General features: G+C 33.8%; 3 protein-coding genes and 3 pseudogenes across 3 annotated transcripts; 4 read left to right on the top strand and 2 right to left on the bottom strand.

The window, feature by feature from the left end:
• Positions 1–486: 486 nt before the first annotated feature.
• On the top strand, positions 487–2443 carry LOC104790794 (uncharacterized). The gene has a single exon (XM_010516582.2). The coding sequence runs from the start codon at positions 606–608 to the stop codon at positions 2313–2315; it is 1710 nt and encodes a 569-aa protein (XP_010514884.1). The 5' UTR covers positions 487–605; the 3' UTR covers positions 2316–2443.
• A 3174-nt stretch (positions 2444–5617) lies between these two features.
• Positions 5618–10187, top strand: LOC104790773 (uncharacterized). The gene is made up of 4 exons (XM_010516562.3): positions 5618–8022; positions 8640–9431; positions 9528–9575; positions 9655–10187. The coding sequence occupies exons 1-4, from the start codon at positions 7840–7842 to the stop codon at positions 9943–9945; spliced, it is 1314 nt and encodes a 437-aa protein (XP_010514864.1). The 5' UTR covers positions 5618–7839; the 3' UTR covers positions 9946–10187.
• LOC104790783 (pentatricopeptide repeat-containing protein At2g17525, mitochondrial pseudogene) lies at positions 5624–7497 on the top strand (annotated as a pseudogene).
• A 5843-nt stretch (positions 10188–16030) lies between the features above and the next one.
• Positions 16031–17230, bottom strand: LOC104790764 (uncharacterized; the record flags this gene model as incomplete). The annotated part of the gene is made up of 1 exon (XM_019242831.2): positions 16031–17230. A coding segment is annotated over one exon (891 nt), but the record flags the coding sequence as incomplete, so codon positions are not given.
• A 2925-nt stretch (positions 17231–20155) lies between these two features.
• On the bottom strand, positions 20156–21031 carry LOC104708134 (uncharacterized; annotated as a pseudogene).
• Positions 21032–22185: 1154 nt separating this feature from the next.
• LOC147949887 (uncharacterized) lies at positions 22186–25031 on the top strand (annotated as a pseudogene).
• The last annotated feature ends 1584 nt before the right edge of the window (positions 25032–26615 follow it).

Below are 26615 nucleotides of genomic sequence, written 5' to 3'. Positions count from 1 at the left end.
TATAATAGATAGGAGATCACTCTAAATACAACATCGCTGGCATTCGATTCTTTGAGTTAGTAACGTAATTGTAGCTTCCTACCATCTACTGCCAAGACAAATATAAAACACTTTTTCTATAAGTAGATCGAAACAGCCTGGAGACAAAATATATTTCAACTTATTAACAGCCTGTTTAGTTGTTGTCATAGTATTAGTATCACACAATTATTTCATATACGGACAACCTAGAGATATGTTTAGGGAGAAGTCAGCCATAGTTTTTAATCACAAGTTGCGGATAAAAATTGATTTTCTGGGTCATTCTAGAATATATAAATTGAACATCGTGGTTTGTTCACATATGGACAGTCTAGGAGACATGTTTGGAGGAACAAATAAGTCATTATAACTTTTTATTATTATTATTTGTAACCAGTTGCATATAAAATTATATTTGGGTCATTCTTAAGAATATAAACTGTTACCTGTGTTTGCCCGCACCTACATAAATATACACTCATATTGTATCAATAACAATCAAAATAAGAAAGAAAAAAAAAAAGTTCTTAGACAAATAAAAAGAAAGAAAAAACAAACAAAAGAAGCTAGAGAGAAAAAGAATCATGTCTTATGGTCAAGAGGAAGAGGTGGTATGCCGTATGTCTCATCCAGCTCATCCTCACACCCTCTCTCCCCGATTCGGTCATCCGGCTTGTTTTGTATGTGAAGGCAATAGAGGAGAAGTGTATAATTTTCCTTTCTATTATTGTACCACATGTAAAGTGGAGATCCACATTGTATGTAATCAGCCGCAATGGAAGATGAGGCACCCCTATCATTCACAGCATCCTCTCATCCGCCATACACATCATAGCCGCCAAGATGATTCCTTCGTCCGCTCCCATGTCATACCACCCTGCACTTGGTGTGGAGAAGAATTGTATGAAGAAACTACTTATTACGCCGGATCTACGTACTACCGATGTTCTCTCTGTAACTTTGGTTTGTGTATCACTTGTGCCGAAAAATATCCACTTCCTACTATCTCTAATCCAAAAAGCCATCACCACTCACTAACTTTCCTTCCTCGACCACTTTTGCTTCCATGTGATGCTTGTGGGTTGGTAGAAAGATCGGACCCAAGTTATGTTTGTTTTCAATGTAACTATGTGGTCCATAAAAGTTGTATAAACTTACCACGCGTCATAAAACTCACCCGTCACCCTCATCGTCTTTTTTTCACTCCTTTTCTCTCACCCCAAACTATATATTCGTGTCGTCTTTGCTACAAAACAATTGACAACAACTATGGGCATTATTCTTGCAATGATGATTGTTGCTCTTATGTGGTCCATTCCAAATGTGCAACTCATGAGACAATATGGGACCGGAGAGAACTCGAATGGGAGCCCGAAGAACTTGACGAAAGTGAAGATGTTGCGCCATTCAAGATTGTTGGTGATGATTTGATCAAGTATTTTTGTCATGAACATAATCTAAAGCTTGAGAAGTACAATGGTGTTCGAGACAAGGACAAACAATGTCAAGCGTGCATCCTTCATATCGACTCCCACAATTTCTACAACTGCACGCAATGCGATTTTTTTCTACATGAGGTATGCGCAAATCTTCCTCGAAAGTTAGATCATGCATTGCATCAACACCCTCTTTTCCTTGACCCGGTTCCTCCAAAGAAGTCCAATTTCTTGAAATGTGTCGTTTGTTCTCGAGCGTTCGCTGGTTTCAGTTACAAGTGCGCTACGGGTAGCTGCAGAAGGTTTCAGGTAGATGTTAGATGCATCTTAGTTGCTGACAGTTTCACCCACAAAAGTCATGAACATCCCTTATTTATCCCCATTTCTACTGTGGACAAAATGGTTTTATGTGGGGGTTGCAAGACCAAAGGTGCTGATTTCTATCTACAGTGTACTCTATGTGATTTTTCTTTATGTTATAAGTGCGCCACCATTCCAGATAAGCTACACTACAAATATGATGCACTACCTCTCTCCCTTTGCTATGGAGAAGCCTCAAATGAAACATATTGGTGTGAAGTATGTGAGGGAAAACTAGATCCAAGCAAATGGTTCTATATATGCAACAAATCTTACATCAATATCCACCTTAGTTGTGTATTTGGATCCGCTGCTTATATGAAGTCAGGGTACAAGTTTTATCACTACTATGTGACGGTGAAAGTTCTATACAACAACTGTAACACTCGACCGATTTGTTGTCGATGTGACGGTCGTTGCTCGAGTTATGTATTCTTAAAGTTGTCTGATGGGACGAATTTTTGTTCTAGTGAGTGTTTAGAAATTTTTATTCCGTAACCTTATTAACTTCTTTTGTGCAGGATTGGACATGTGTATGTGTACTGTGAAACTTGTATTCCCACTACTCAATAATAAGAACCTTTTCATGTTGACAATCTTATATAATAACAGAAAGGTTTTGTAAATTTGGCACTCTACGTTTGTGACACATGTCATTCTCATTAATTTTAAATTTAACATTCTATTTTCTTACTTGACTTTATTTTATTTGTATCTTATGTCGTTTATAATTTGTTAAAAAAAAAGATAATTGTTGTATAGTTTGCTTTTAGATTTTTTCAACATTGTTACAAAATTATATTCCTTCCATTTTTTAGGTTTAGCATCTAATATATTTCATAATGAAATCATACACCATACAACCTAAAAAAAAATTCTGATCAACCCAACTAAAAAATATAAACAAATTGAAACTAAATAAAAATAGAAATGGTTTCAAACTTTTAAAGTAAAAACTGAAACCAAATTAATTTATGATAGACTAATTTTAAAAATATATAAGATTTTCTAATATATATATATATCACATTATATTCAACAATCATATATTATGTATTAAAGACACAAATCAAATTTGTATTTAATAGTATTCTATAAGTTACAGTTTGACTGTCTTTAAAATATATGTACTAAAAAAAATGGTATCATAACATAATTGTTTTATCTCCCCCATGAAATAACAGAAACAATAGTTTCAAAATTAATTTATTGTTAATTATACTATTTATTTTAAAATGATTAGAAATAGAGACAATTTATAGAAGAAAAACATATTTTTATTAATTTGACAAACTTTTATTTTCATGAATTTTATATAAAAAATTAGTGACACTTAGAGTATAAGATATTTGTTTTGTGATATCGTTTCAATAAATTATTTTAAAATTGATTTATCATATTATAAAATTATTTGTTGTTAACTATTACTTTTATATATGAAAATAAACATAATTTATATCTCAAAGTAAGGTCTAACACTATTTTTTTTAGAATACCTATCAGTTTTTTTTTTCCCAAAAAAACCAAACCATAAATAAATTAATTTATCTTAATTATTTAGCACACATAGAAAATTTAATTAACTTTGCTGTAACTAATTGTCCTATTACTATAAAATGCTTTCATACATTTCAAAGTAAAAACTGAAACTAAATTAATTTATGATAGACTAATTTAAAAATATAAAAGATTTTCTCATATATAAAAAACTCACATTATATTCAATAATCATATATATTGTATTAAAGACACAACTTAAATTTATATTTAATAGTAATTTATAAGTTACAGTTTGATTATGTTTAAAACATATATACTAAAAAACATAATGGTATCATAACATAATTGTTTTATCACCCTATGATATAACAGAAAAAAATAATTTCAAAAAATAATTTATTGTTAATTATACTATTTATATTAAAATGATTAGAAATAGAGACAATATATAGAAAATTAAAAAAAATCTATTAAATTTCACACACTTTTCTTTTCATGATTTTTTATAAAAACTGGTTAAACTTATAATATAAGATATTTGTTTTGTGATATCGTTTCAATAAATTATTTTAAAATTAACTTATCATAGATAAAACTATTTTTTGTTAACTTTTACTTTTAGATGATGACAATAAAATTTATATATAGGAAAACATAAAATTATCTATCAAAATAATTAAGTAAGATCTTACGTTTTTCTTTTTAGACTACTTATCTGTTTTTTATTTTCCAAAAAAGAAAAAAATATAAAAATATATAATTTATCTTAAATATTTAGCGAAAATACCATATATAGTTGAATTTGCTATAAGTAATGGTCTTATTACTATAGTAACATACTGTAACAATATATTGTAATGAAAAATATTTAGTAATATGTACTTTAACTTTCCTCTCTTTCATGACCCTTCTATGAAAGAATATATAACATATATAAATTATAAATTGTAGTTGAACCGTAGTATTATGAATATTATTTTTAAGACATATATGAATAATTAAATCTATACATTTCATATATAATTGAATTAAAACTTCATTTTATATTTCCAATTAATAATGCATACATAAACCACGCATGCGTGGGCTACTTTCTAGTTATTATGATATATCATAGTTGATACTGATTATCATATGATTCAGTTGCTTAGAGCTATGCAATATCATTACAAGATCTTGTGTTAATTATAAAACTGAATATGGATTGGTCCAAATAGTTCTAAGATAATAGGTTAATAATAAATAAACAATAACAATGATTGGTACATTAGAATGTGTTTCGAATCTGGTACATTAGAATGTGTTTCGAATCGGTTCATATATAATATGATTGATTTGTGTCGAGGACTCTTCACCTTTAGAGGAGTTATAGATTCGTATAGAGAAACAAACTATTGTCAAGTTGGAAGCATGCGTTACCATTGAATTAAATTTTGAGTTATAGGCTTTAATATTATATAGGGGATAACCTAGGGTAAAATTTTTGTTTCAGATATTACATTTATAAATATATTTATTTACTATAAATTTTGTAATACAAACTTATATTAGTTTGAATTCATGTTTATAAAAGTTTAAAAGAGTAATTGTTTCACAATAAATTTTAGATTGACATGATGGCGGATCTGGATCGAATGTGAACCGCATTAGTGATCGATTAGATTTCTATCAAAATCTTGAACTATCAAATCAGATAAAAACCGCAAAAAAAAAAAAAAAAAAATCGTGAATCAGATGATTGAAAGAAAGTTGTTAACTGGATCAAACCCGTCTGCTAAGCCATCCCGCAACAGATTTAAATATTTTAAGCCGTAAAATATCTTTTTATCCGTCCCGCTTGGATTCGTGAGATCCGTAGGTAATCCGTATGCATTTCAATAAATCATTATTTTAATATCTAAAATATATTTAAAGCTTAAACTTAATTATTACTATTAATTAAGTTATGTGATAAAGTTTTTAAGAATAACACATTTGTTGTTTTTTTTTTTTTTGTCAAAAACACAATAAGGGTAAATAGCTAAATCTGTCTAGAATTTTTCAAAACTGTCACCTTTTTCAAAAATATTACCAATCATCCTACTGTAGACACCATAAAAGTACGATAAAGAAAGGCACTTTCACACCCTAAAGAATTTGCCACATTGTCATGTAATTATTTCGTTCCACGTCCAAACTCTTAGGAACAGGGCAGCTTGCTAAGAAAGTACCTAACGAGTAACGACACCACAAAAGTAAATTTGAAGTACTAATGTAAATGTAAAGGTGGCTCCTTTTCACCAATCAAAGAGACCGATCAAGTTGCGATGCTGAAAATCTCGAAGCTTTTAACATCTTCACGAGATGTGTGGCCAGTGAAAAGATTATGGCTTTTTCAGCTGCGCTGTCTCTGCTCATCTTCGCCATCGTCTTCTTCTTTGCTTTCTTCTGTGCCTAGCGATGATCACACTGTCCGTCTCATTCTAGACCAGAAAACAGCTTCAGGAGCTATGGAAACTTTTCGATGGGCTTCGACTTTTCCTGGGTTTATCCATTCTCGTTCCAGTTACCGTGCTCTGTTTCATAAGCTTTGTGTTTTCCGACGTTTTGATACCGTCTACCAACTGCTCGACGAAATGCCTGAGTCGATTGGTTTGCCTCCGGATGATGCTATCTTCGTAACTATCATTAGAGGGTTTGGGCGTGCTCGGTTGACCAAACGTGTGATTAGTGTCGTTGATTTGGTTTCGAAATTTGGGATCAAACCATCTCTGAAAGTTTTCAACTCGGTTCTGGATGTTTTGGTCAAGGAAGACATTGACATAGCTAGAGAGTTTTTCAGAAGGAAGATGATGGCTAGTGGGATTCAAGGTGATGAGTACACTTATGGGATTTTGATGAAAGGGCTTTGTTTAACGAATAGGATTGCTGATGCTTTCAAGCTCCTTCAGATCATGAAGACAAGCGGTGTGGCTCCAAACGCTGTGGTTTATAACACTTTGCTTCATGCTCTTTGTAAGAACGGGAAAGTTGGGAGAGCCAGGAGTTTAATGAGTGAGATGAAGGAACCAAATGATGTAACTTTCAACATCTTGATATCTTCTTACTGCAACGAGCACAAGTTGGTTCAGTCAATGGTGTTGCTGGAGAAGTGTTTTAGTTTGGGTCTTGTTCCTGATGTTGTGACGGTAACTAAGGTGATGGAAGTTCTCTGCAATGAAGGCCGTGTGTCTGAGGCACTCGAGGTTTTGGAGAGAGTGGAAAGCAAAGGAGGTAAAGTCGATGTTGTAACTTGTAACACCTTGGTTAAAGGGTATTGCGCGCTTGGGAAAATGAGAGTTGCTCAACGGTTCTTTAAAGAGATGGTTACTTGCCCAATGTGGAAACTTACAACTTGTTTATTGCTGGGTTTTGTGATGTTGGAATGTTGGATTCAGCTCTGGACACTTTCAATGACATGAAAACAGATGCGATTAGATGGAACTTTGCTACGTTTAACACGTTAATCAGAGGGCTTTCAGTAGGAGGGAGGACAGACGATGGTTTAAAGATATTAGAACTGATGCAGGACAGCGAAAACGTTCATGGGGCCAGAATTGATCCGTACAACAGTGTCATCTATGGCTTTTACAAGGAAAACCGTTTGGAGGAAGCTTTGGAACTCCTGTTAAAGATGGAGAAACTGTTTCCAAGGGCTGTTGACAAGAGCTTCAAGGTGATAAGTTTATGTGAGAAAGGTGGTGTGGATGATGTAAAGACGGAGTATGATCAAATGATTGGAGAAGGAGGAGTTCCAAATGTTATCGTATCCCATTGTTTGATTCATAGATACAGCCAAGAAGGTAACATGGAAGACACACTTGAGCTTATAAACGACATGGTGACCAGAGGCTATTTGCCTCAATCATCAACATTCAATGCTGTGATTATTGGGTTCTGTAAGCACGATAAAGTCATGAATGGTATTAAATTTGTGGAGGACATGGCTGAGAGAGGTTGCGTCCCTGATAGAGAAAGCTACAATCCGTTGCTCGAAGAATTGTGCGTGGAGGGTGATATTCAGAAGGCTTGGTTGACTTTCTCACGAATGGTGGAGAAGAGTATTGTCCCTGATTCTTCTATGTGGAGTTCACTGATGTTTTGTCTCAGCCAGAAAACAGAGTTAAACACCTTCTTGTTGCAGGACATAATCGAATATTAAAGTTCGATCAAGATGGTTTCTTTTGCTTCTTTTGAAAATCTGTTTAAAAGCTTTCGGAGAAGATTTTAAAGAGACCATGAGAAGACAAGAAGGGCAAAATGGAGAATTGGACAACGTCAAAATGGGAAAATGTTTGAAGCACCCATCAATAAAAAAAGGACAAGAGGAGCAAAAAGTGGAGAGAGTCTTACGTTTCGTGCTATTCCTCTCTCTCTCTCTCCTTGTTCGAGAGAAAATTAAAAGAAAAGGTAGCTCTTTTATTCAAAGATCCAAACTTTGACAATTAAAATCCACACAGAACACGGATCAAGCGGTGGAATTCAGACAAGGGAAAGAAGAGATATGTCGTGTTCATCCTCATCTGGATCAGATGAAGAAGATGAGGGCTTCGATGCTTACCGTAAAGGTGGATATCACGCCGTTAGAATCGGAGACCAGTTTTCCGGTGGCCGCTACATTGCTCAGAGAAAGCTTGGTTGGGGACAATTCTCCACAGTTTGGCTTGCCTATGATACTCGCACTTCTGTACGCATCTCTCTCTCTCCTTATATATCTCGTGTTGCTCTCGCTTTACTATGCCAGCAAGATCTTAAATGCAGAATTTGACTTCGTAAATTTGTTTTAAGCATGTACCCATTAGTCTTCTCGAATTCCTTTCACATGGGTTCTGATCTGTTTTGGTGCATGATCTTGGCTTATTCCTAAACCATCTTGTGAATTAACCTTTCACAAAAGCAGAGTTCTGAATATGGTTCTAGATTTGGCACTGCACTATGTTAGTTGACCAACCATAGCAGTTTATTTAAATAGCTGAGAATAGGAGATCATTGCGTATTAAATGGCGCTGTTTCTTAAATGCCATTGTTACTGTATGGGTATTTCAGTAACTCTAGACTTAATTTAATGTTTTGTTTTCTTATGAGCTTTTTCTTTGGAGTCTTGTACCTTGTCTGAAATAGTGAGACACCTGTTCTGATGTTTTGCTTTTAGAATGTAAGTCTTTAGATTAAGGAATGCGTCTGAAAATTTTCTAAAAGTTTGAATTGAAATTGAATTATACAAGCTCGGTGTCACATGTATCCTTCATTTTGGCTTTATTCCCATTAGTTATAATAAACTATGTGTTTATGTCTATTTTGTAGAATTATGTTGCTTTGAAGATTCAGAAGAGCTCCTTACAGTTTGCTCAAGCTGCACTTCACGAAATCGAACTACTTCAAGCTGCTGCTGATGGTGATCCAGAAAATACCAAATGTGTTGTTCGTCTTATTGATGACTTCAAGCACGCAGGTCCCAACGGGCAGCATTTATGCATGGTGCTTGAGTTTCTTGGCGATAGCTTGCTCCGTTTGATCAAATACAACCGTTATAAAGGGATGGAGTTGAGTAAAGTACGGGAGATATGCAAATATATACTGACTGGTCTAGATTATTTGCACCGTGAACTCGGTATGATTCACTCCGACTTAAAACCTGAAAACATTCTTCTTTGTTCCACCATTGATCCTGCCAAAGATCCCATCAGATCCGGACTAACACCAATACTAGAAAAGCCCGAGGGGAACCAAAACGGTACATCAACAATGAATCTGATTGAGAAGAAGTTGAAGAGGAGAGCAAAAAAAGCAGCTGCTAAAATATCTGGAAGAAGAGTTTCCATAGTAGGTTTAAGTGAAGCACCGACAAAGACCAAGAGAAATTTGGATGGGATTGATATGAGATGCAAAGTTGTGGACTTTGGTAACGGATGTTGGGCTGATAAGAAATTTGCAGAAGAAATACAAACGAGACAGTACAGAGCTCCTGAAGTAATACTTCAGTCAGGCTACTCTTACTCTGTTGATATGTGGTCTTTCGCTTGTACTGCTTTCGAGCTTGCCACAGGCGATATGCTTTTCGCTCCAAAAGAGGGAAATGGTTATGGAGAAGACGAGGTAAAGATGATTTACAAGAAACACCAAATCGATTTTTAACCAAAAAGTTCTTCTTCTTGTTTGTTTATATGCTTTTTCTCTGGTATGGCTCTCCAGGACCACCTTGCTCTTATGATGGAACTCCTAGGAAAAATGCCTCGAAAGGTACCCGGAAAAACACTTGGTTTTCTTCTGTCTCTTTATTGCTCGGTTATAGTCTCTTTGATACTTCTGCTTTGAATAGATTGCCATTGGAGGTGCAAGATCAAAGGATTACTTTGACAGACACGGCGACTTGAAGAGGATCCGGAGATTGAAATATTGGCCACTCGAGCGTTTACTGATCGATAAATACAAGCTACCAGAAGCAGAAGCACGGGAATTTGCGGATTTTCTCTGCCCGATTATGGATTTTGCGCCTGAGAAACGACCAACTGCTCAACAGTGTCTGCAACATCCATGGTTGAATCTCAGTACACAGAACAATGAAGATCAGATAGAAGGTAAGATGAGTAACATGCAGATCAAAGGTTGAAGAACCTCTCTTGTTCTTGATTTTCTTTTGCTTACAAATGATATAGAAACTGCTCTCACTCTCTCTCTTGGGTTCATTCTTTGGTTCGTTTAAAATTTTGAATATTTTTTAAAGAAAATTTGTTTGTTTGTTTTTTTTGTCTTTGTGTTGGGAGATATGATTAGTGACTACTGTATAACAATCAGTTTCATATAAACATATAATATCATCACATTGGGATGCATCAAGTGATTTGATGTTCACATTGGAATGTTCTCTTCTTATCCCCCAGTCGAGGCAATCCGGATATAATGTTAAGTCTAGTAGTGGTAGTGGTGAGTACTGAGTAGTGAGTGATAATTAAACCAAATTTTTATTCCGAGTGTTCTTTATTGATTGTTCTATTCTTAAGAACATAAACATAATATATGTTAAATTATAAGAACATCAAGAATAACGTAAGTGTCTACAATTTAAAATAGTACCAGTCTTTGTAGTAAAGAAAACTGTAAAACATCATCTAAAATGAAATAATTTTTCTTTTACTAAAACAACGCTCATTATAGTACAGAGGGAATATTAATTTTTTTCTGAAGAAAAAACTTATACTAGTTTTAAAAGTCATTGTTTTGATGAAAAATATAGTAAATAATTTTGACTCCTTTTTAGGTAAATACTTTTGTGGTTAAATTTTAATTTTATTGTAAAATTACTAAAAATTTCACACATAATTTAAATACAGTAAAACCTCTGTAAATTAATAAATTTTGCTAGTCCCAAGTCGGGACAGTGTAAAAAATAACAAAATTTGATAAGATAATAAGATAATAATTTTTTTTAAATCCCTATGTAAAATATGGTCCCAATAATATCATAAATTAATAATCATGTAAATTTACATATATATATATATATATATATATATATATATATATATATATATATATATATATACGTTGATATAGTAAAGTATGTTTCTCTTAACCTCGTATCTATAAAACAATTATTATGTTGTATCTTCAAACTATATATAATGATAGAAAATATTCTATAACATTTCATAAAACAGCTAAAACTTTTTAAAGTTTTCAATTTCTAAATATGCATCATTTACATTTTGATAGTTTGATATACTATTAAAATATGATAACTGATATTCTTATTCATAAATTTGAATATTTATGTCATGTGTATAAGTGAATTTGTCTATAATATTTGTAATTCATTGTCAATAATATTTTTTAATTATTTTAAATTCAATTCCAATACCATAAAATTTACAACATCCAAAGTTCTAATCTTATTTTGCAAAAATTGTCTCAATTCTTAATTTTTTAAAAATTAAAAATTTAAAAATATACCTATAAATTAATAATTATTAATTCACACTATAAAATGATAATTATTAATTTATAGATAAATTAATATCACTATAAATTAATAAAATGCCTTGGTCCCAACATTATTAATTTATAGAGGTTTTACTGTAAACAACATATTCCTTATGTTCCTAATTAATCTATTTTTTGGTTTTTTGCACATTTCAAGAAAACATATTGAAAATGATTATAAATGCATTTTTTTTTTTTTGTGGTTTATAATTTTCTATAACTCTAAACCAATAGTTTCAAGGACAATTCTTGGGTACACCCCTAGGGGTGAATCCTTTTTATTCACCCCCTCTTAGTTAAGGAAACAAATTATTGGTTAAGGAAACAAATATTGTATATCAATTAATTTTAAAATTATTAATTCTAAACATTATATTATAGTTTTAAATTATAACATCAAAACCCAAATCATTCTTTTTATAAATCCAAATTAAAATATAATTTTTTTAATTATAAAATCTAAACCCTACCCACTATTTTATAAACCCAAACCGACATATAATTTTGCTATTTTAAAATCTAAACCCTAACCACTCTTTTATAAACCCAAACCGACATATAATTTCATTTAATTTAAAATCTAAACCCTAAACGCTAACCACTCTTTTGTGAACCCAAACCGACATATAATGTTTAATTGTAAAAACTAAACCCTAACCACATTTTTGTAAATCCAAACCGACATATGATTTAGTTTAATTGTAAAATATAAACTCTAAATATTTTTCTTATTTTATAAACCTAAACCAACATAATTTCTTTAATAAAAAATCTACAGAATTGGTTTCTTTAACTTGTTTTGTCTTTTATTTTAATTTTGATTTATTTTATAAATATAATATGACATGGCAATTTGTTGTATTTTGATTGGTTAATTAAGAGGGGGTGAACCCAATAATTTTTTTAGTTTCAATTACAAGGAATAATTGTGAGTTTTGTGGAATCTCCACGGAAATTGAACCATATATATAAAGAAATCTTCATTTTGCCTATGATGGAACAAAATCCTCATTATCCCGTTGTGATTTTAAATGTAGGTATTAGGTAATATTGTTTACACTTTCGAATACACGGGAGGATTATGATCTGCAGTTTACCGCGGGAAAGTTTTTATTTTTTTTTGTTAACGTAAAATTAAAATACTAATTTTGTTAATTTTAGTGATTTAGTATATAACCCGTGGTATACCGTACAAAATTTTTTGTTTAATACAATCTTAATTAAATCAGTTTGATTCGATATATTTTATATTGGTGTTGTTAAAATAGTTTTAATAAGGATTTCATTTGTATTGAAGTATCATATTAATTATATTTTATTTTTTAGTATTATCAATTCAATCTTGTCATTTCAATATAACACGCCATGTAACATAATTCGTTTGTGCTATTTTGATAATTTCATATGTTAGAATATATTTTATTTAAACTTTTTATTAAGTTTAGATATATCAGTTATAAGTTATTGATAGTAGAATTTTCACTCAGGGTATCAATTCCCTATGCAGTTGTAGTACAAAGAGTTATCAATCCAAATGGTTGTTATGCTAGCAGATAAGATATGATCAGAACTTTGCAAGTCAAGCCAAGAAATAGTTGGGTTTGATTTAACAATCTAAAATAAACAAAAGAAAGCAAAAGAACAAGAACCACACAACCTAAGCACTCGATGCAAGCATTCGAGTACAGGATCGGGTGGGGTGATCGAGTAAACAAGATAAACAAGAACAACTCGAAGGTATACTTGAAGCAGGTGATCGTGTACCTGTTCGGGTAAGGGATCGTGTGATGAATAAAAATGCAAACAATCTAAATACGAAAGCTCCTAAGGATGGGGTAATCGACTCCTAAGTGTTCCTGACCAATACAGATGTCCTACATGCCTCAAGCAAATATTCCCTAGACAATGAATCTCTAAAATCTTGTTAAAACACTCTCGTGATAGAAATAATCAACCTTAATCACTTCCCTACCCAACTCTCGTTGGAGAAACATGACCAAGCAGGCAATACAAATCGATTCATTATTGTCAATAAACCCCTTACTCATCTAATCTCTTAGGCTAAGTGAGTAAATCTCTAGCATTGATTGTTTCAAGCATTTCATCTACACCTCTCGGTGGTAAAACGCCTTAGATCTAATCTCAACCTCTCGGTCTGTTGATAGCATTAAGAACACCAATCTAGAAGGGAATTTATAAAACATAAACAACCAAACTAAGACATCCTAACCGATCAAGAACACAAAATCGTCTATCCCATCCCTAAACTTTGTTTCACTACTCAGATCTCATTGCAGAAAACACAAAAGTATAGATGAACGAAAATTGCATTGTATTAAAATATAAAGTAGAAGAGAAGAGTACAAAGTAGAAATCTAAAAGAAAAGCAAAAAGAAGTAAAATAAATCCTAACAAAGATAGAAAAATGTTTGAGTCGCTCAAGATCTCTCTCAGAAGCTCTCGCTCTCTGGTTTGAGGGTCTGCGGCGTGCTAGGGCGAGTGGAAGAAGAGAGGGGTTTATATATGGAAACCCATTAACCCTAGCTTCCTAGTCCTGCCCGAGGGTCTGCTCGATGGGGTGCACGAGGATGTACTCGGGTTGCTCTTCGGGTAGGCTCCCGGATTGTTCTTTCTGTTCTTAGCTCCCCCTCGATCGGGTTGGTGTTCGGGTTGTTCTTCCTGTTCCATAGCTCATTCGGGTACATGTTCGGGTTCGACCTTGTTTCTCCCCATTTTCGGCTCTTAAGCACCTGTTTTCATCCAAAATATGCAAATGCAAGAATGCAACATCCTAAATGGCCTAAATGTAGATTCCTATAGTAATTGACCTAAAAATGCTAAGGTTAAGGTAAAAACAATGCAAAATATGGACAAAAAGGGATGCTTAAAACATGTAAATTAGAGAGTTATCAGTTATAAACTTCTTAAAAGTTTATAATTTACTATATATGGTAAATGTATTGTATATGTATGTTAAACACACACTATTTATATTAACTAGGTTTTGAACCCACGCTACGCGTGGGTTTATTTGATATATTTTGGTGAAAATTATATATGATTGATGATAGTTATGAAATATTATCTTATAGAAAACTTTAAGCTATTGTTAAGACCAAAAATTTATTTCAGATACAAATTTTTTTTAAAAAGATTTAAAAATCAGTTGTGCTAAAAAATCTAATCTGATCAAAAGAATTATGGATTTAACTGGACGTCCATGTGAGGTGGATCAGATATCCGAACTGGTGACCTTGCATATACTAAATCATTTCTTTGACCACCAGATAAACAAAACATTTTTAGAATCATGAATTAATCTCGTTTTCTCACATATATATATATATATATATATATATATATATATATATATTTGTGAACGTTTTCTCATATTTAATTGATTGCCACCATCAATGTTTTCGTGTTTTTTTCCACTGTTTTCTTACTCTTCATATTTTGTCTGGTTCTTCGTTATACTCTTCTTCTTCCTCTTCATCGTCAGCTTTGTCACATTCTTCCACTGAATAATCATTTTAATTTTTTTTAGACTACCATACAACTTTTTAACCATCAAACTCTAAGACCAAAATCATTGCCTCTTGTCTCGTAAATTTAGTGTGGATTCAATTATTGATATTTTCACCTATATACTTACTCGGTTTTAGATCCACACGTATCGAAACTTTTCAAACCAAAATCTTTAATACTACAAAATTACAAATTACTTTTAGAGAAAGTAATATGAACACATGTATAGCGAATAAAACATGTGTACATGTCATAAATCCTTCTTCTTTAAACCTCAAAAATTAACTCAAACAACATCAAATCAAGATCTTGCGACGTCAATCCTTCTTCCTTTGACCCAAAAATAATTTTACAAAACAGTATCAAATCATCTATAAAGTCATATATCAAAAATGTTTTGAATTTTTGAGGGTTAAATATTAATAATACTTAAACTTCTTATAGAGTTTAAATATTTATAATATTATAAACTTTCTATAGAGGTATTTATAATATTATTAAACATCCTATAAAATTAAAAATTTTATAATATTTGAACTTTTTAAGTTTTAATAATTATAATATTTTAAGCTTTTAAATTTTTTAAATTTGGACGCCTGGCAAATCAAGCTTCCAACTCATTCGTAGTTAGAAGCATATTAGTCTTATTTATAATGGTTTCGAGCCATTGTCTAAAATTTTCTAGCGGATGTGAGACGTTGTAAATACACTTATTTATAAGTATTTTAATATTGGCGTTTAACATAAATTTCAAAAATGTTAAATATTGAGTTGTTTGATCGCGATGGGTCGTTTAAAAAAAAATTTAATATAGAAAATTCTGGAAAATTAAAAAATGTTAATTAGTGACATGTCGAATTCTGATTGGATGTTTTAAATCATAGGTGGGACAGCCTTAGGAGCTTATAGCTTCTACTTTTATTTAGTATAGATTGAGTAATATATGTTTGTTTAAAAAAATTCAGCTCACAATATATGCAAAAAAAGATATATTTTTATTAACTTTAGGTTCGTTATGTAGTGATGTATATAGTTTTTTTGAAAAAAAAAAATAACTCAAAAACAAAAGAAAAATGACAACCAAACAACAAAACTCATCACTTTAATAAATTCGATTCTCATCTATAAATCCCAATAACTAGACCTTCTTGTTCAACAAAACCAACATACATATATATATATATATATATATAAATCTATGTATCTCTACATATTTATTCCCAAAAATATACAAGTAACATAAAAATTTCAAACACATTACCCAAAAAAGCAAAACAAGATAACAAACAAACAACATTTAGGATTCTACTGAAAATGGGAAATGCTGTTGAATCTGCACCTTCTTACCTCTTTTGGGTAAAAAAGGTCACATAATAAGAACACTATTATGAACGTACAACTTTGCTCTCCTTCACACTTTCTGGTGACTTTAAGTCCTTCTGACACTTCCATGATGGTCCTGCTACGACCTGAGCAGCCACACCACCATTAGAACCTTATTCCGGCTTACTTACGCTTACATTTTTTTCAGCTAATGTGATACCGTTTTCTTGATCTGAAGAGGCACACATGCTCAAAGGTAGCTTCTTTAGCTTCACTCTTCCTCTTCTTTTCCCCAACGAGCTACTTTCTTCCCATGTTTTCTCCTTCAGCGTATTATCGCATAAGAGCAGCTTCCCGTTTACTCTGGTTCTGTCTACTTCCTCGTCAATCGAACTGTCTGAATCCACAACACCAGCAACGTCGTCATTCCCATCGTACATTGTACTAGTCACGGTACTATTTACATAGCTCGTAACTAAACTCTTTTGTTTCTTGTTTCTGTGACCAGAAGAACAATCCGTCAAGACTCTAGGAGAATTGTATACAGCACGATTCAACCTACTCGCTAAATCCTCATCCGCAAGTCCTCCTTTCGAATACAAAACCTGAACCGGGACATGTTTCTTCTTCCTTGGAGACTTCTCTTTACAGCCAACTGGTAAAGAAGCGAACAATTCTAAAGCACTCTTGGCTGCAGCCACTGCCTTTGAAGCAATGATGGCTTTCTCATTAGCTGCAGCTCTCGCCGCCTTTGCAGCCTTAACCGCTAAAACCGCGTTGGCCTTGGACGTCTGAGCTAGCTCTTCGGGAGACCGAGACTGGTCATCATTGAGTTGAGTCTGCACATCTGTTAATGAAGCAGAGGAGGAGCCATTTGAAAAAGTAGTAGTAGACGTAGAAGAAGAAGAAGAAGAAGAAGAAGGGTTTGGTGATTCATTGCTGCCGCTGGTTTTAGAGTTCTGTTTCTTGAATCCGGCGAGTAAACGCTTCCGTGGTGGTAAATGCGAATTTGATTCGAGCTGCTGATTCACATCGCAAGCATTTGTCGCCAAATCTTTTACCGATCAGCTAATTCAATTAAATACCAAATTCAATCACAAAATCAGGATCTGGCTTCAAAAATCATCAGCTTGATCAAATCAATCGGTAAATTCACATTATAACAATTCAAGACTTCAAAATCAAATCACCATAGATAAAAAAAATATTCATCCTTAAAAACCAAATTATCAAACACTTTGATCAAACAAATTCTTTAAAGAAGACACAATTTATTATATTGATCAAAATTCATGAGAGTGGCAGATGAAGAAGAAGCTGTTAATATTATATTGAGAGTACCTGAAACCTCCTTCTTTTGTTTTTTTTTTTTTTTTTTGTAATGACAAGGTGAATTCACGAAGGCTGTTTTGAAGTTTACTTTGCCATATCTTCTCTGTTCATGGAAGAAACAGAGATGAATGATGAGAACACAATATGAATAAAATTAGGGTTTTCAGAAAATGAGGGAAGAAGATGGATAGATAGATAGGAGAGGAGATTTTTTTTTTTTTTTTTTGCTTGTTCTGTTGCAAATCTCTCTCTGATCCATTTTTGCGTTTTTATATGTAAACCCTACGAAATCAATTTTAATTATCTCTTAATTTCATTTCTTTCTAACTTACGTTTCTTTTTTTTTTTGTTTACATTTACAATTCCGTTTTTGTGAAGTAAAACCAGGATATTAACCAAAAAAAAAAAAAAAAAAATTGGAGTTTTAGTACATTTTTAAAATTTAATCAGAGAATTAGTACATTCGTTATTTAAAATTGGCAAAACACACATTTTCACTATTTACTACTATTTGGATTACTTTTTAATCCTTTACTAATCATTTTATTTACAAATGTGCCATTGAAATTATATATATATATATATATATATATATATATATTAAATCACCCTTTGAATCTAATAACTAAAATACTATTCAATATATATATATATATATATTTTTTTTTATTTTTTTTACAGATACAAAAAAATCTATGTTTTTTTTTTATAATTTGATATGCATTTTGTGTAATGATTATATTTGATAATGTTAAATATTTTTTATAAATTTTGTATCTGTACACTTTATTAAGTGTACAAGTGACTGTACAGGTGTCCGTACACATTATAATGTATACAGTTATCAAGTTTACAAATAAATAATAATACACAAGTTTAACCCGTACAGTTCATTTAGTGTACTTATATATATGTTAATATACATGTTTTTATCCGTACAGCTGATATATAATATATTCAATATGAATAAAATAAAAATATTTAATATGTGTGTAATAAATGTGTACACTAAATATGTTGTACGGATATCTTTTATGCAGCTACCATTTTGTAAATTTACCCTACTACACTATACCTCACTTTCTTATCAATCTCATATATCTTCTATTACACAAATAGTAAAATCCATCTATTTCTCCAATTATAAATAGTAAATGTACTACAATTCCAATTAAGTTTTGAAAATGTACTATTTTGCCAATAAACCCAAAAAAGATCTGGTTTATAACATTCTGTTATTTTATTTGTTTTGGACAAATGTTTTATTACATTCCGTTAAACTGTAATAATAACGGTCGTCAGCAATTGTTTATTTATTTCTTAGTTGAGCTACTTAATAATAGTACAGTAGTATCTGAGAACTTTTTAATACTACTAGTTTTCCTAGTATTTGTTATTTGTTAAAGTTATAAAACATTTTGTGAAAATTATAAATATTTAAATCGCGTTCTAAATAATAATTTTGTAGATGAAGCAAACGTCTTTCCATTAGTAGTTAATCAAATACTTAACTGTTTCTACATTAGGACTCGATTTTGACTATTTGAATTTATTGTGAATGTCGATAACTTTTTTATTAATTTTTTTTTATGCGATATTCAGGTTAGCAGTATAGGAAAGAAAACACTAAAACCATCGATAAATAGAGCTGTAAAAATAGGTTATAGACATTTATATAAATTTGTCCAATATTGACCATCTTGATTATAGACAAACAGTAACCATATTATGACCATATCCATTAACGATCATATCCAAATAATTTTTTTTTTCTTTTTTCCCCAAAAAATTCCTTTTATATCTGATATCAAAGTACAGCATCATCCATCAATGGAGAAACCATTTTGGAGAGCCAAAGTTATTACAGCACAGTTGAGAACAAACTTCTTTTAACTTACAACGTAACCACTATAATTAGTTGGAGGATAGTGAAGTAAGCCCATCACCATCACTTCTCAGTAACATCTCCCATACAATGAAGATCATTGTACCTAGTCTTAAAGCATACATCATAACCAAGAGTAATGATAGATTCTTACACACCACCTCCGCATCTGCAAAAAGATTTCATCCAAAGGTCTTCATGAATTTCTTCCATTACCTTTATCCTTGAACAAAAGAACCATAACCAAGGCACACCAATAGATGTAACAAGCATCCACAGTCTTAATCTAAAGAGAGGTGATTATTATTTAAGCAAACTAAAAACCTTAAACCAAAAAGTAAAATCTCAGAGATAGGTGTCTGCTAATTCTTTGAGATTATTGACTTGCTTTTAAAATATCATGGAGGTTCATGATCAATCGGATACAGGCTCGGCTCTATGCATGTGCTGGGGGTGCAAATGTACATGGTCCATTTAATATTTGGACTTTTTTCTTTTGATTTTAGGAATCAAATTTTTTTTTTTGTTTTAACATGAGAAATAGGGTCCAAAGTTTTTTTTAGTTCAGGGTCCAGAAAATATTTGAGCCGGGCCTGACCGGATAGAACCTCACTCCTGGATCCTTCCTGCATTGGCGAGTGTTTCTTGCAAGCTCCATTTGTATTTGCTTCCCTTTCTTGCGTTTAGAACTCTCACCAATTTCATATTTTCCTTTTGCTCTCCTTCCTTTAGCTATTTTAGAATCAGATAAGACTTTTAAAGAGGCTGTGCTTTAGGAAGGACACCTTTGAAGATGGTTAACAGCTAGAAATTCCTCCAGATTAGGCCCAGGATTAGTAGGTATCAGTGGTTGTGAGATGGGAGAGTAAGAGGATAACTCAGAACTTTGATCAGAATGATTTTCTTCAGGAGCGTTGGGATGGTTGGAACCCTCTCTCTCTTCAGGAGCTGCTGGAACCTCTAAACATTCCTCATGAAAGATCAGGGGAGCATGATACGGGTAATGATTAGAGTCATTATTGATGCGGCAACAATTGGTACAGATCCTTATGAGTTTCTTATACTCAAAACCAATCATGGCCCCATCTCCTAATTCAAATCTGACTCTTCTGAAAAACCGAAGTCGGTCTGTGATTCCAATTATCATCTTAATTCTGATAAAAGCAATTTGTGTAGACGTTTCTTCATTGAAATCCAGTTCAACAACCTCACCAAGTGTATTCATTAGCAATGAACCTAACATTTGTTTCAGAAACATAAGGTAAGGGTATACCTCTGACTTGGACCCAACAATCAATAAAGGTGAGGAAATCATCTGCAGGAAAGTCTTCCCACCTTTACAGAGCAAGAAACCAGTTATTAAACAACCAAGGTCCCCTTCTGAGTACTGCTGATAATTCAAACTCCGAACGGAACAGAAACTGGACAAATACACACGCCCATGAACCCTAGCAGATACACTCCAAGAGTTAGGCAAAGCAAGAATCACACGCCTAAGCTCTTGATCGTTGGTATTAAGAGGACGCCCAATCAAACTAACCCAATTTCTAGCTAGAACTCCATCATATGCTACATGGGGAATAAACATTTCCGGATCGTCTCGGCCCAAAACCATATATTGCAAATTATTCCACAGTTTGTCAGCCATAAGAAAAGGTAGAAAAGGGCAGGAAAATTACACTAAAAGAAAAACAAAGAAGGGTAATATATAAGAGTAAATAAGTAAAAGGAATATTTTAGTGTAATACTAGAAATTATCTGATAAGATTAAAAAAGTCAATGAAGATAAAAAGGAGAGCAAACCAAAGAAAGAAATGATTATATAAATATAATCACCGCTTAAAACCCAAAAAGTCTTCTCTTTTTGTTTTTTTTTCCGGGAAGTTTCAAGAACACACATTCTAACTATGAACGACAAAACCAAATTAAGCAAAAAAATTTCTCTCTCTTGGCGATTTCTTGACTCTTCGCGAATCTTCTTCACCGCCTCACGTTAATCAGTGATCTAGCCTTCCACCGCCGGTGGATATCTCAGTTTAGCTAAGGCTAACCTTCTCCTATCATGGCAGATCAAGATATTTGGATTAAGCTTCAAAACTTAAATATGGGTTCGGATCGCACTCCACTTCAATTATCGGGTGAAGCTCGTAGGAAACGGGAAGGGGAGCATGCTCTCAGTCTCGTGGTTAAAGGTATCCATCCTTCACAAAACCCAGCTGGAATAAAATTCATGATGCCGAAGATCTGGAGATTGAATGGCAGAGTAAACAATAGAATTAATGAAGATGGAACAGTCCAGTTTTTCTTCAAGCAAGCCCACCACCTTAATATTGTTTATGAAAGAGGCCCCTGGACCTACAAGGATTGGCTGGTAATAGTTGATAAGTGGTCTAGAGACATTACCCCGATTACCTTCGTGTTCTCCCATCTAGCTGCAACATGCTTGGTTCATGATCAACATATTGAAAATAGCCCCATCCCAGAACCTGCTGATGATACAATGGGAGAAGCAGCTAGTTCCAATCCAAATAATGAAAACTTAGAACAACATCTTCAGATGGATCAAGAAAGAGATCTTATGGATCTTATAATCCCGGAAGCTGCTCAACTACATCCACGCCAACCTCTGACGATCAACGACACAATCTCAACCTCTGTTGATGTACTCTAGCGAGGGACGAAGCGTAAATTTCATCAGACAAGTGAGGATGAGGAAGCATCGACTTCTAAAAGGAAACCAATCGAACAAACTGTGAACAAAGCTTTAGGGGAGGTGGAAACCCCGAAGCCACCATCCCCAAGATGAAGATACTGCACTGGAATTGTCAAGGGCTGAGGAACCCCTTGACAATTCCTTATCTCAAGGATATCAACCGTAAATATAGATTTGATATCCTCTTCCTCATAGAAACTAAGAATAATGATGCGTTTGTACAAAAGCTTGGTGAAGAAATCTTTTTCTCTCAGCACTTTTTGATCCCTCCCAATGGGCTTAGTGGAGGGTTAGCAATATTTTGGCGGAATACGGTAAAGTGTGATTTTCTCTCAACCCCAACACTTTACCACACTGATATGTCTATTACCGAAGGGCCATCGACTTTTTGTTTAACCTACGTTTATGGTAATCCGGAGAGAAAAACACGGCAGTCGCTTTGGCAAACTCTAGAGAATCTGGCAGTGGAAGGGTTTTACCAGAATAGATCAAGAGTAGTTTTGGGAGATTTCAATGAGCTTGAAAACAATTCAGAAAAGCTTGGGGGTCCTCCTAAACCAGAATGGCAATTTATCAACTTTAGGAGGTTGTTGATTGCTTCAGGTCTTCATGAGGTTAAAACATATGGTGGGCCATATACTTGGATAGGCAACCGAAGCACCGGTACCATTAAGTGCAAATTGGATAGAGTACTGGCAACTGCAGATTGGAGAGAGCAATTCCCAAAAGCCATTGCACAACTGCTTGACTGGGTGGGCTCTGATCACAAGCCACTACTGCTCCAAACAGACGACAATCAATGGAGGGGAATCAAGCTATTTTGGTATGATAACCGGTGGCGATCAAATGAAGAAGTTCAAAGGCTTATTCAGCACACATGGAATCAAGAATGTCAGCAGTTACCACCGTATCAGTTCAGAGAAGCGCTGTTGAGATGCAGGAATAGTCTGTCTCGCTGGAAGTCGAACCAAAACCTTAACTCAAGGAAAAACATCCAGAAATTGCGTCTGGATCTCCAAACAGCTTATGCTTCCCACCATGTTGATTTTCACTATGTTACTGATTTAAAGCTTAAACTGCAACAAGAATACAAGAAGGAAGAGGAGTACTGGTGTTCCAAAAGCAGAATACAATGGATGAATGCGGGAGACAAAAACACGAAATTTTTCCATGCAAAAACCAAGCAGAGAAGAAGTTACAATCGAATTACCTCTATTCAAGATGCAAATGGGAATGTACATCAAACAGATGAACATGTTCAGGAGGTAATAAACTCATATTTCTCTGACCTCTATTCATCTTCAGGCAGTGAACACCTTGATGCCATCCTCCAGCATTTGCAACCAAGAGTCACACAAGAGATGAACCAAGCACTTACTGCCTCAGTAACTGAGAAAGAAATCTATGATGCTCTTTTTAGCATGAATGTTGACAATACACCAGGTCATGATGGTCTAAGCGCGGGCTTTTACAAATATCACTGGAGTGATATTAAACCAGGTGTGATTAAGTTTGTTAATCATTTTTTTGATACTGGTTATCTAGACCCGCAACTAAACCATACATACATCTGCCTTATTCCCAAAATTGCTTCACCCACCCAAGTAAAAGATTTTAGACCGATTAGCTTATGCAATATAGCATATAAACTAATCTCTAAAATTTTGGCAGAAAGACTTAAACCCTGTTTGCACTCTCTGATATCTGAATTTCAATCTGCATTTATCCCTGGCAGATTAATTACAGATAATATTATTGTTACTCATGAGCTTCTCCATTCACTGCGTACAAAAAAAATCAAGACTCCCTTCATGGTTTTAAAGTTAGATATAGCCAAAGCATTTGATAAGGTTGAATGGAATTATATTGAGGTTATTCTAAAAAGGTTAGGTTTTGCAGACAAGTGGTGCCAATGGATCATGAAATGCATCACAACAGTCTCCTATTCAGTGCTACTTAATGGTTCCCCCTCTAAACAGCTCATACCACAAAGAGGTCTTCGACAAGGTGACCCTCTCTCACCTTATCTCTACTTGCTTTGTACAGAAGGACTATCAGCTTTAATTACACAAGCAGTCAAAGTGAATCACATTCATGTTTTCAAAGCAAGTAGGAATGGCCCTGTTATATCCCATATGTTCTTTGCTGATGATTCCCTTCTTTTCTGTAAAGCTGATGAAGAAGAATGTCAAAGAGTTATCAATCTACTAAAGATTTACGCAGCAGCAGCAGGCCAACATGTCAACTTCCAAAAGTCAGCTATTCAATTTGGTAAGACTGTTCACCCAGACATCCAACAGAGTATTATGAATTCTCTAGGGATCAATAAAAATGGTGGGTTTGGGAAATATTTGGGTTTACCAGAAGCGATAGGGCGAAATAAAGCAAATGTTTTTGCTTATATATCACAGAAAGAGCAAAATAAGTTGAATAGCTGGTATTCTAATCTCTTATCTCCCGGAGGGAAGGAAGTTTTGATTAAAGCGGTTGCTGCTGCTCTTCCTACTTATGCAATGTCCTGTTTTTTGCTACCTCATAAAATCATAAATCATCTTACAGGACATATCAGGAAGTTTTGGTGATCTGGAGCTAAAGAAAAAACAAGATACCTTGGATTTCTTGGGCCAAGATGACCAAAATGAAGCAATATGGAGGAATGGGATTCAAAGATCTTCATCAATTCAACATTGCCTTATTAGCAAAACATGCATGGAGAATTCTCAAAGAGCCTCAATCCCTTCTTGCAAGAGTCCTCCAATCTAAATACTTCTCATAATCGGTGTTGACGGATGCAAAGTTGGGACATCGACCTAGTCATGCCTGGAGGAGCATATACCAAAGTATACAACTAGTTAAACAAGGCCTCAAATGGAGAATAGGAGATGGTAATACTGTAAGAATATGGCAAGATCCATGGATTGATAACCTTCCTTGACCAGTTAGGAGAGCGAATTCGAATCAGACAAATCCCAACTCGCTTAAGGTGGTGGATCTTCTTACACCAAGTACAAACCAGTGGAGTGAGGAGAAACTTCACGAATTAGTGCATCCACAAGATATTAGTCACATCCGGAGAATCAGACCACGTTTCGTCAAGGTACCTGACATGCCTATATGGACATTTACAAAAAATGATCAGTATTCAGTAAAATCAGGCTACCATCAACTCACCAAAGTGGATGAAGAGTCTATCCTAACCGCAAGTACACTTTGGAAATCATTGTGGTCTTTGTTTGTCCCACCAAAAATCAAGCACTTCTGGTGGAGAGTCCTTCATAATGCTCTTCTGGTTGCTGAGACATTGGTATTAAGGAATATCAATATTCCACGAGAATGTCACTTTTGTGGAGAAGCACAATAGAGCATCATTCACCTCCTTTTCCACTGCAGAATATCAAGAGAAGTTTGAGAGCTTTCTCATGTGCCTATTAATGCAGGTCAGTTAGACTCTCACAATTCTCTTGCTAAAATATTTCAGCTTCTCATTTCAAGGAAAAACGTAGCCTCTCCAAAGGAGTACATTTTCCCGTTCATTGGTTGGCGGATTTGGAAAGCCCGTAATGACCTTATTTACTATAGCAAAAGATGGTCCATTCCTGATATCATACGCAAAGCTCTCACGGATTTTAGTTTATGGAAGGAGGCGAACAATGGATCGTTGACTCACGGCAATAAGCATGAACAGCAGGAGAAGACTAATATGGTCACCAATAGAGCTGCTTTGAACCAAACTAACATATTCTATTGTTATACAGATGGATCATGGTTAAATAATCAAATCAGAGCTGGGATAGGATGGGAACTACATAATGCCCAGGGCAAATGTATTCTCAAAGGATCCTCATCAATTGAGCCCACCAATACAGCTCTTGAAGCAGAAGCCATTGCGATCAAAGAAGCGTTCATCCATGTCAAACGTTTGCACTACAAACCAATAGTATTCTGTGGAGATTCGAAGACCATTTATACATACCTTCAGAAAGCTAAAGAGCAAGGCAAGCCACCGGATGAGTTTGCAGAAATTCAAGGCCATCTGGATGACATACTAGAATTGTCCACCAGTCTTCATCATTTCACTTTTATCAGTAGGACATCAAATGTATCTGCTGATGCATTAGCAATAAAAGCTAGAATTGTAAACTCTCCTATGATTATCTCTTGGTTTAGTTAATCTTGTAAAACTATGTACCTCTTTATTTAAATGGTAAGAAACGTTGGCCGGAAAAAAAAAAAAAAAAAAAAAAAACCAAAACTATAGATATAATAAAGATGCATAGATATATAAACGAAAACCCAAAAAAGACTGGTCAATGAAACAGTAAGAGATGGCTAGTTTAAAGAACTATAAAGCATCCTCTGTTCGTTCACAAATAGACCTTTCAGCCATATAGGGAATCCACGAGCAACATATGAAGACAGTCTCAGATCCACAGTAACACTTTTTACAATCAAAAAGGCACCAGTTTTACAATTGGTTGGTTCAAAAAGAAGAAACCAGTTTGGTTTATCTTTACCATAA

This window comes from Camelina sativa, chromosome 1, assembly GCF_030686135.1.
Source record: "Camelina sativa cultivar CO46 ecotype springtype chromosome 1, ASM3068613v1".
In the NCBI taxonomy this organism is placed as follows: Eukaryota; Viridiplantae; Streptophyta; class Magnoliopsida; order Brassicales; family Brassicaceae; genus Camelina; species Camelina sativa.
The sequence above is the reverse complement of the archived record's forward strand: the minus strand, read 5'-3'. Positions and strand labels throughout refer to the sequence as shown.

Excerpts from the sequence above, each read along its gene's own strand:
- LOC104790794 (XM_010516582.2), top strand. The coding sequence starts at position 606 with ATGTCTTATGGTCAAGAGGAAGAGGTGGTATGCCGTATGTCTCATCCA.
- LOC104790773 (XM_010516562.3), top strand. The coding sequence starts at position 7,840 with ATGTCGTGTTCATCCTCATCTGGATCAGATGAAGAAGATGAGGGCTTC. Across the intron at positions 8,023-8,639 it reads CCTATGATACTCGCACTTCT|AATTATGTTGCTTTGAAGAT; the intron begins GTACGCATCTCT and ends TCTATTTTGTAG. Across the intron at positions 9,576-9,654 it reads TAGGAAAAATGCCTCGAAAG|ATTGCCATTGGAGGTGCAAG; the intron begins GTACCCGGAAAA and ends TGCTTTGAATAG.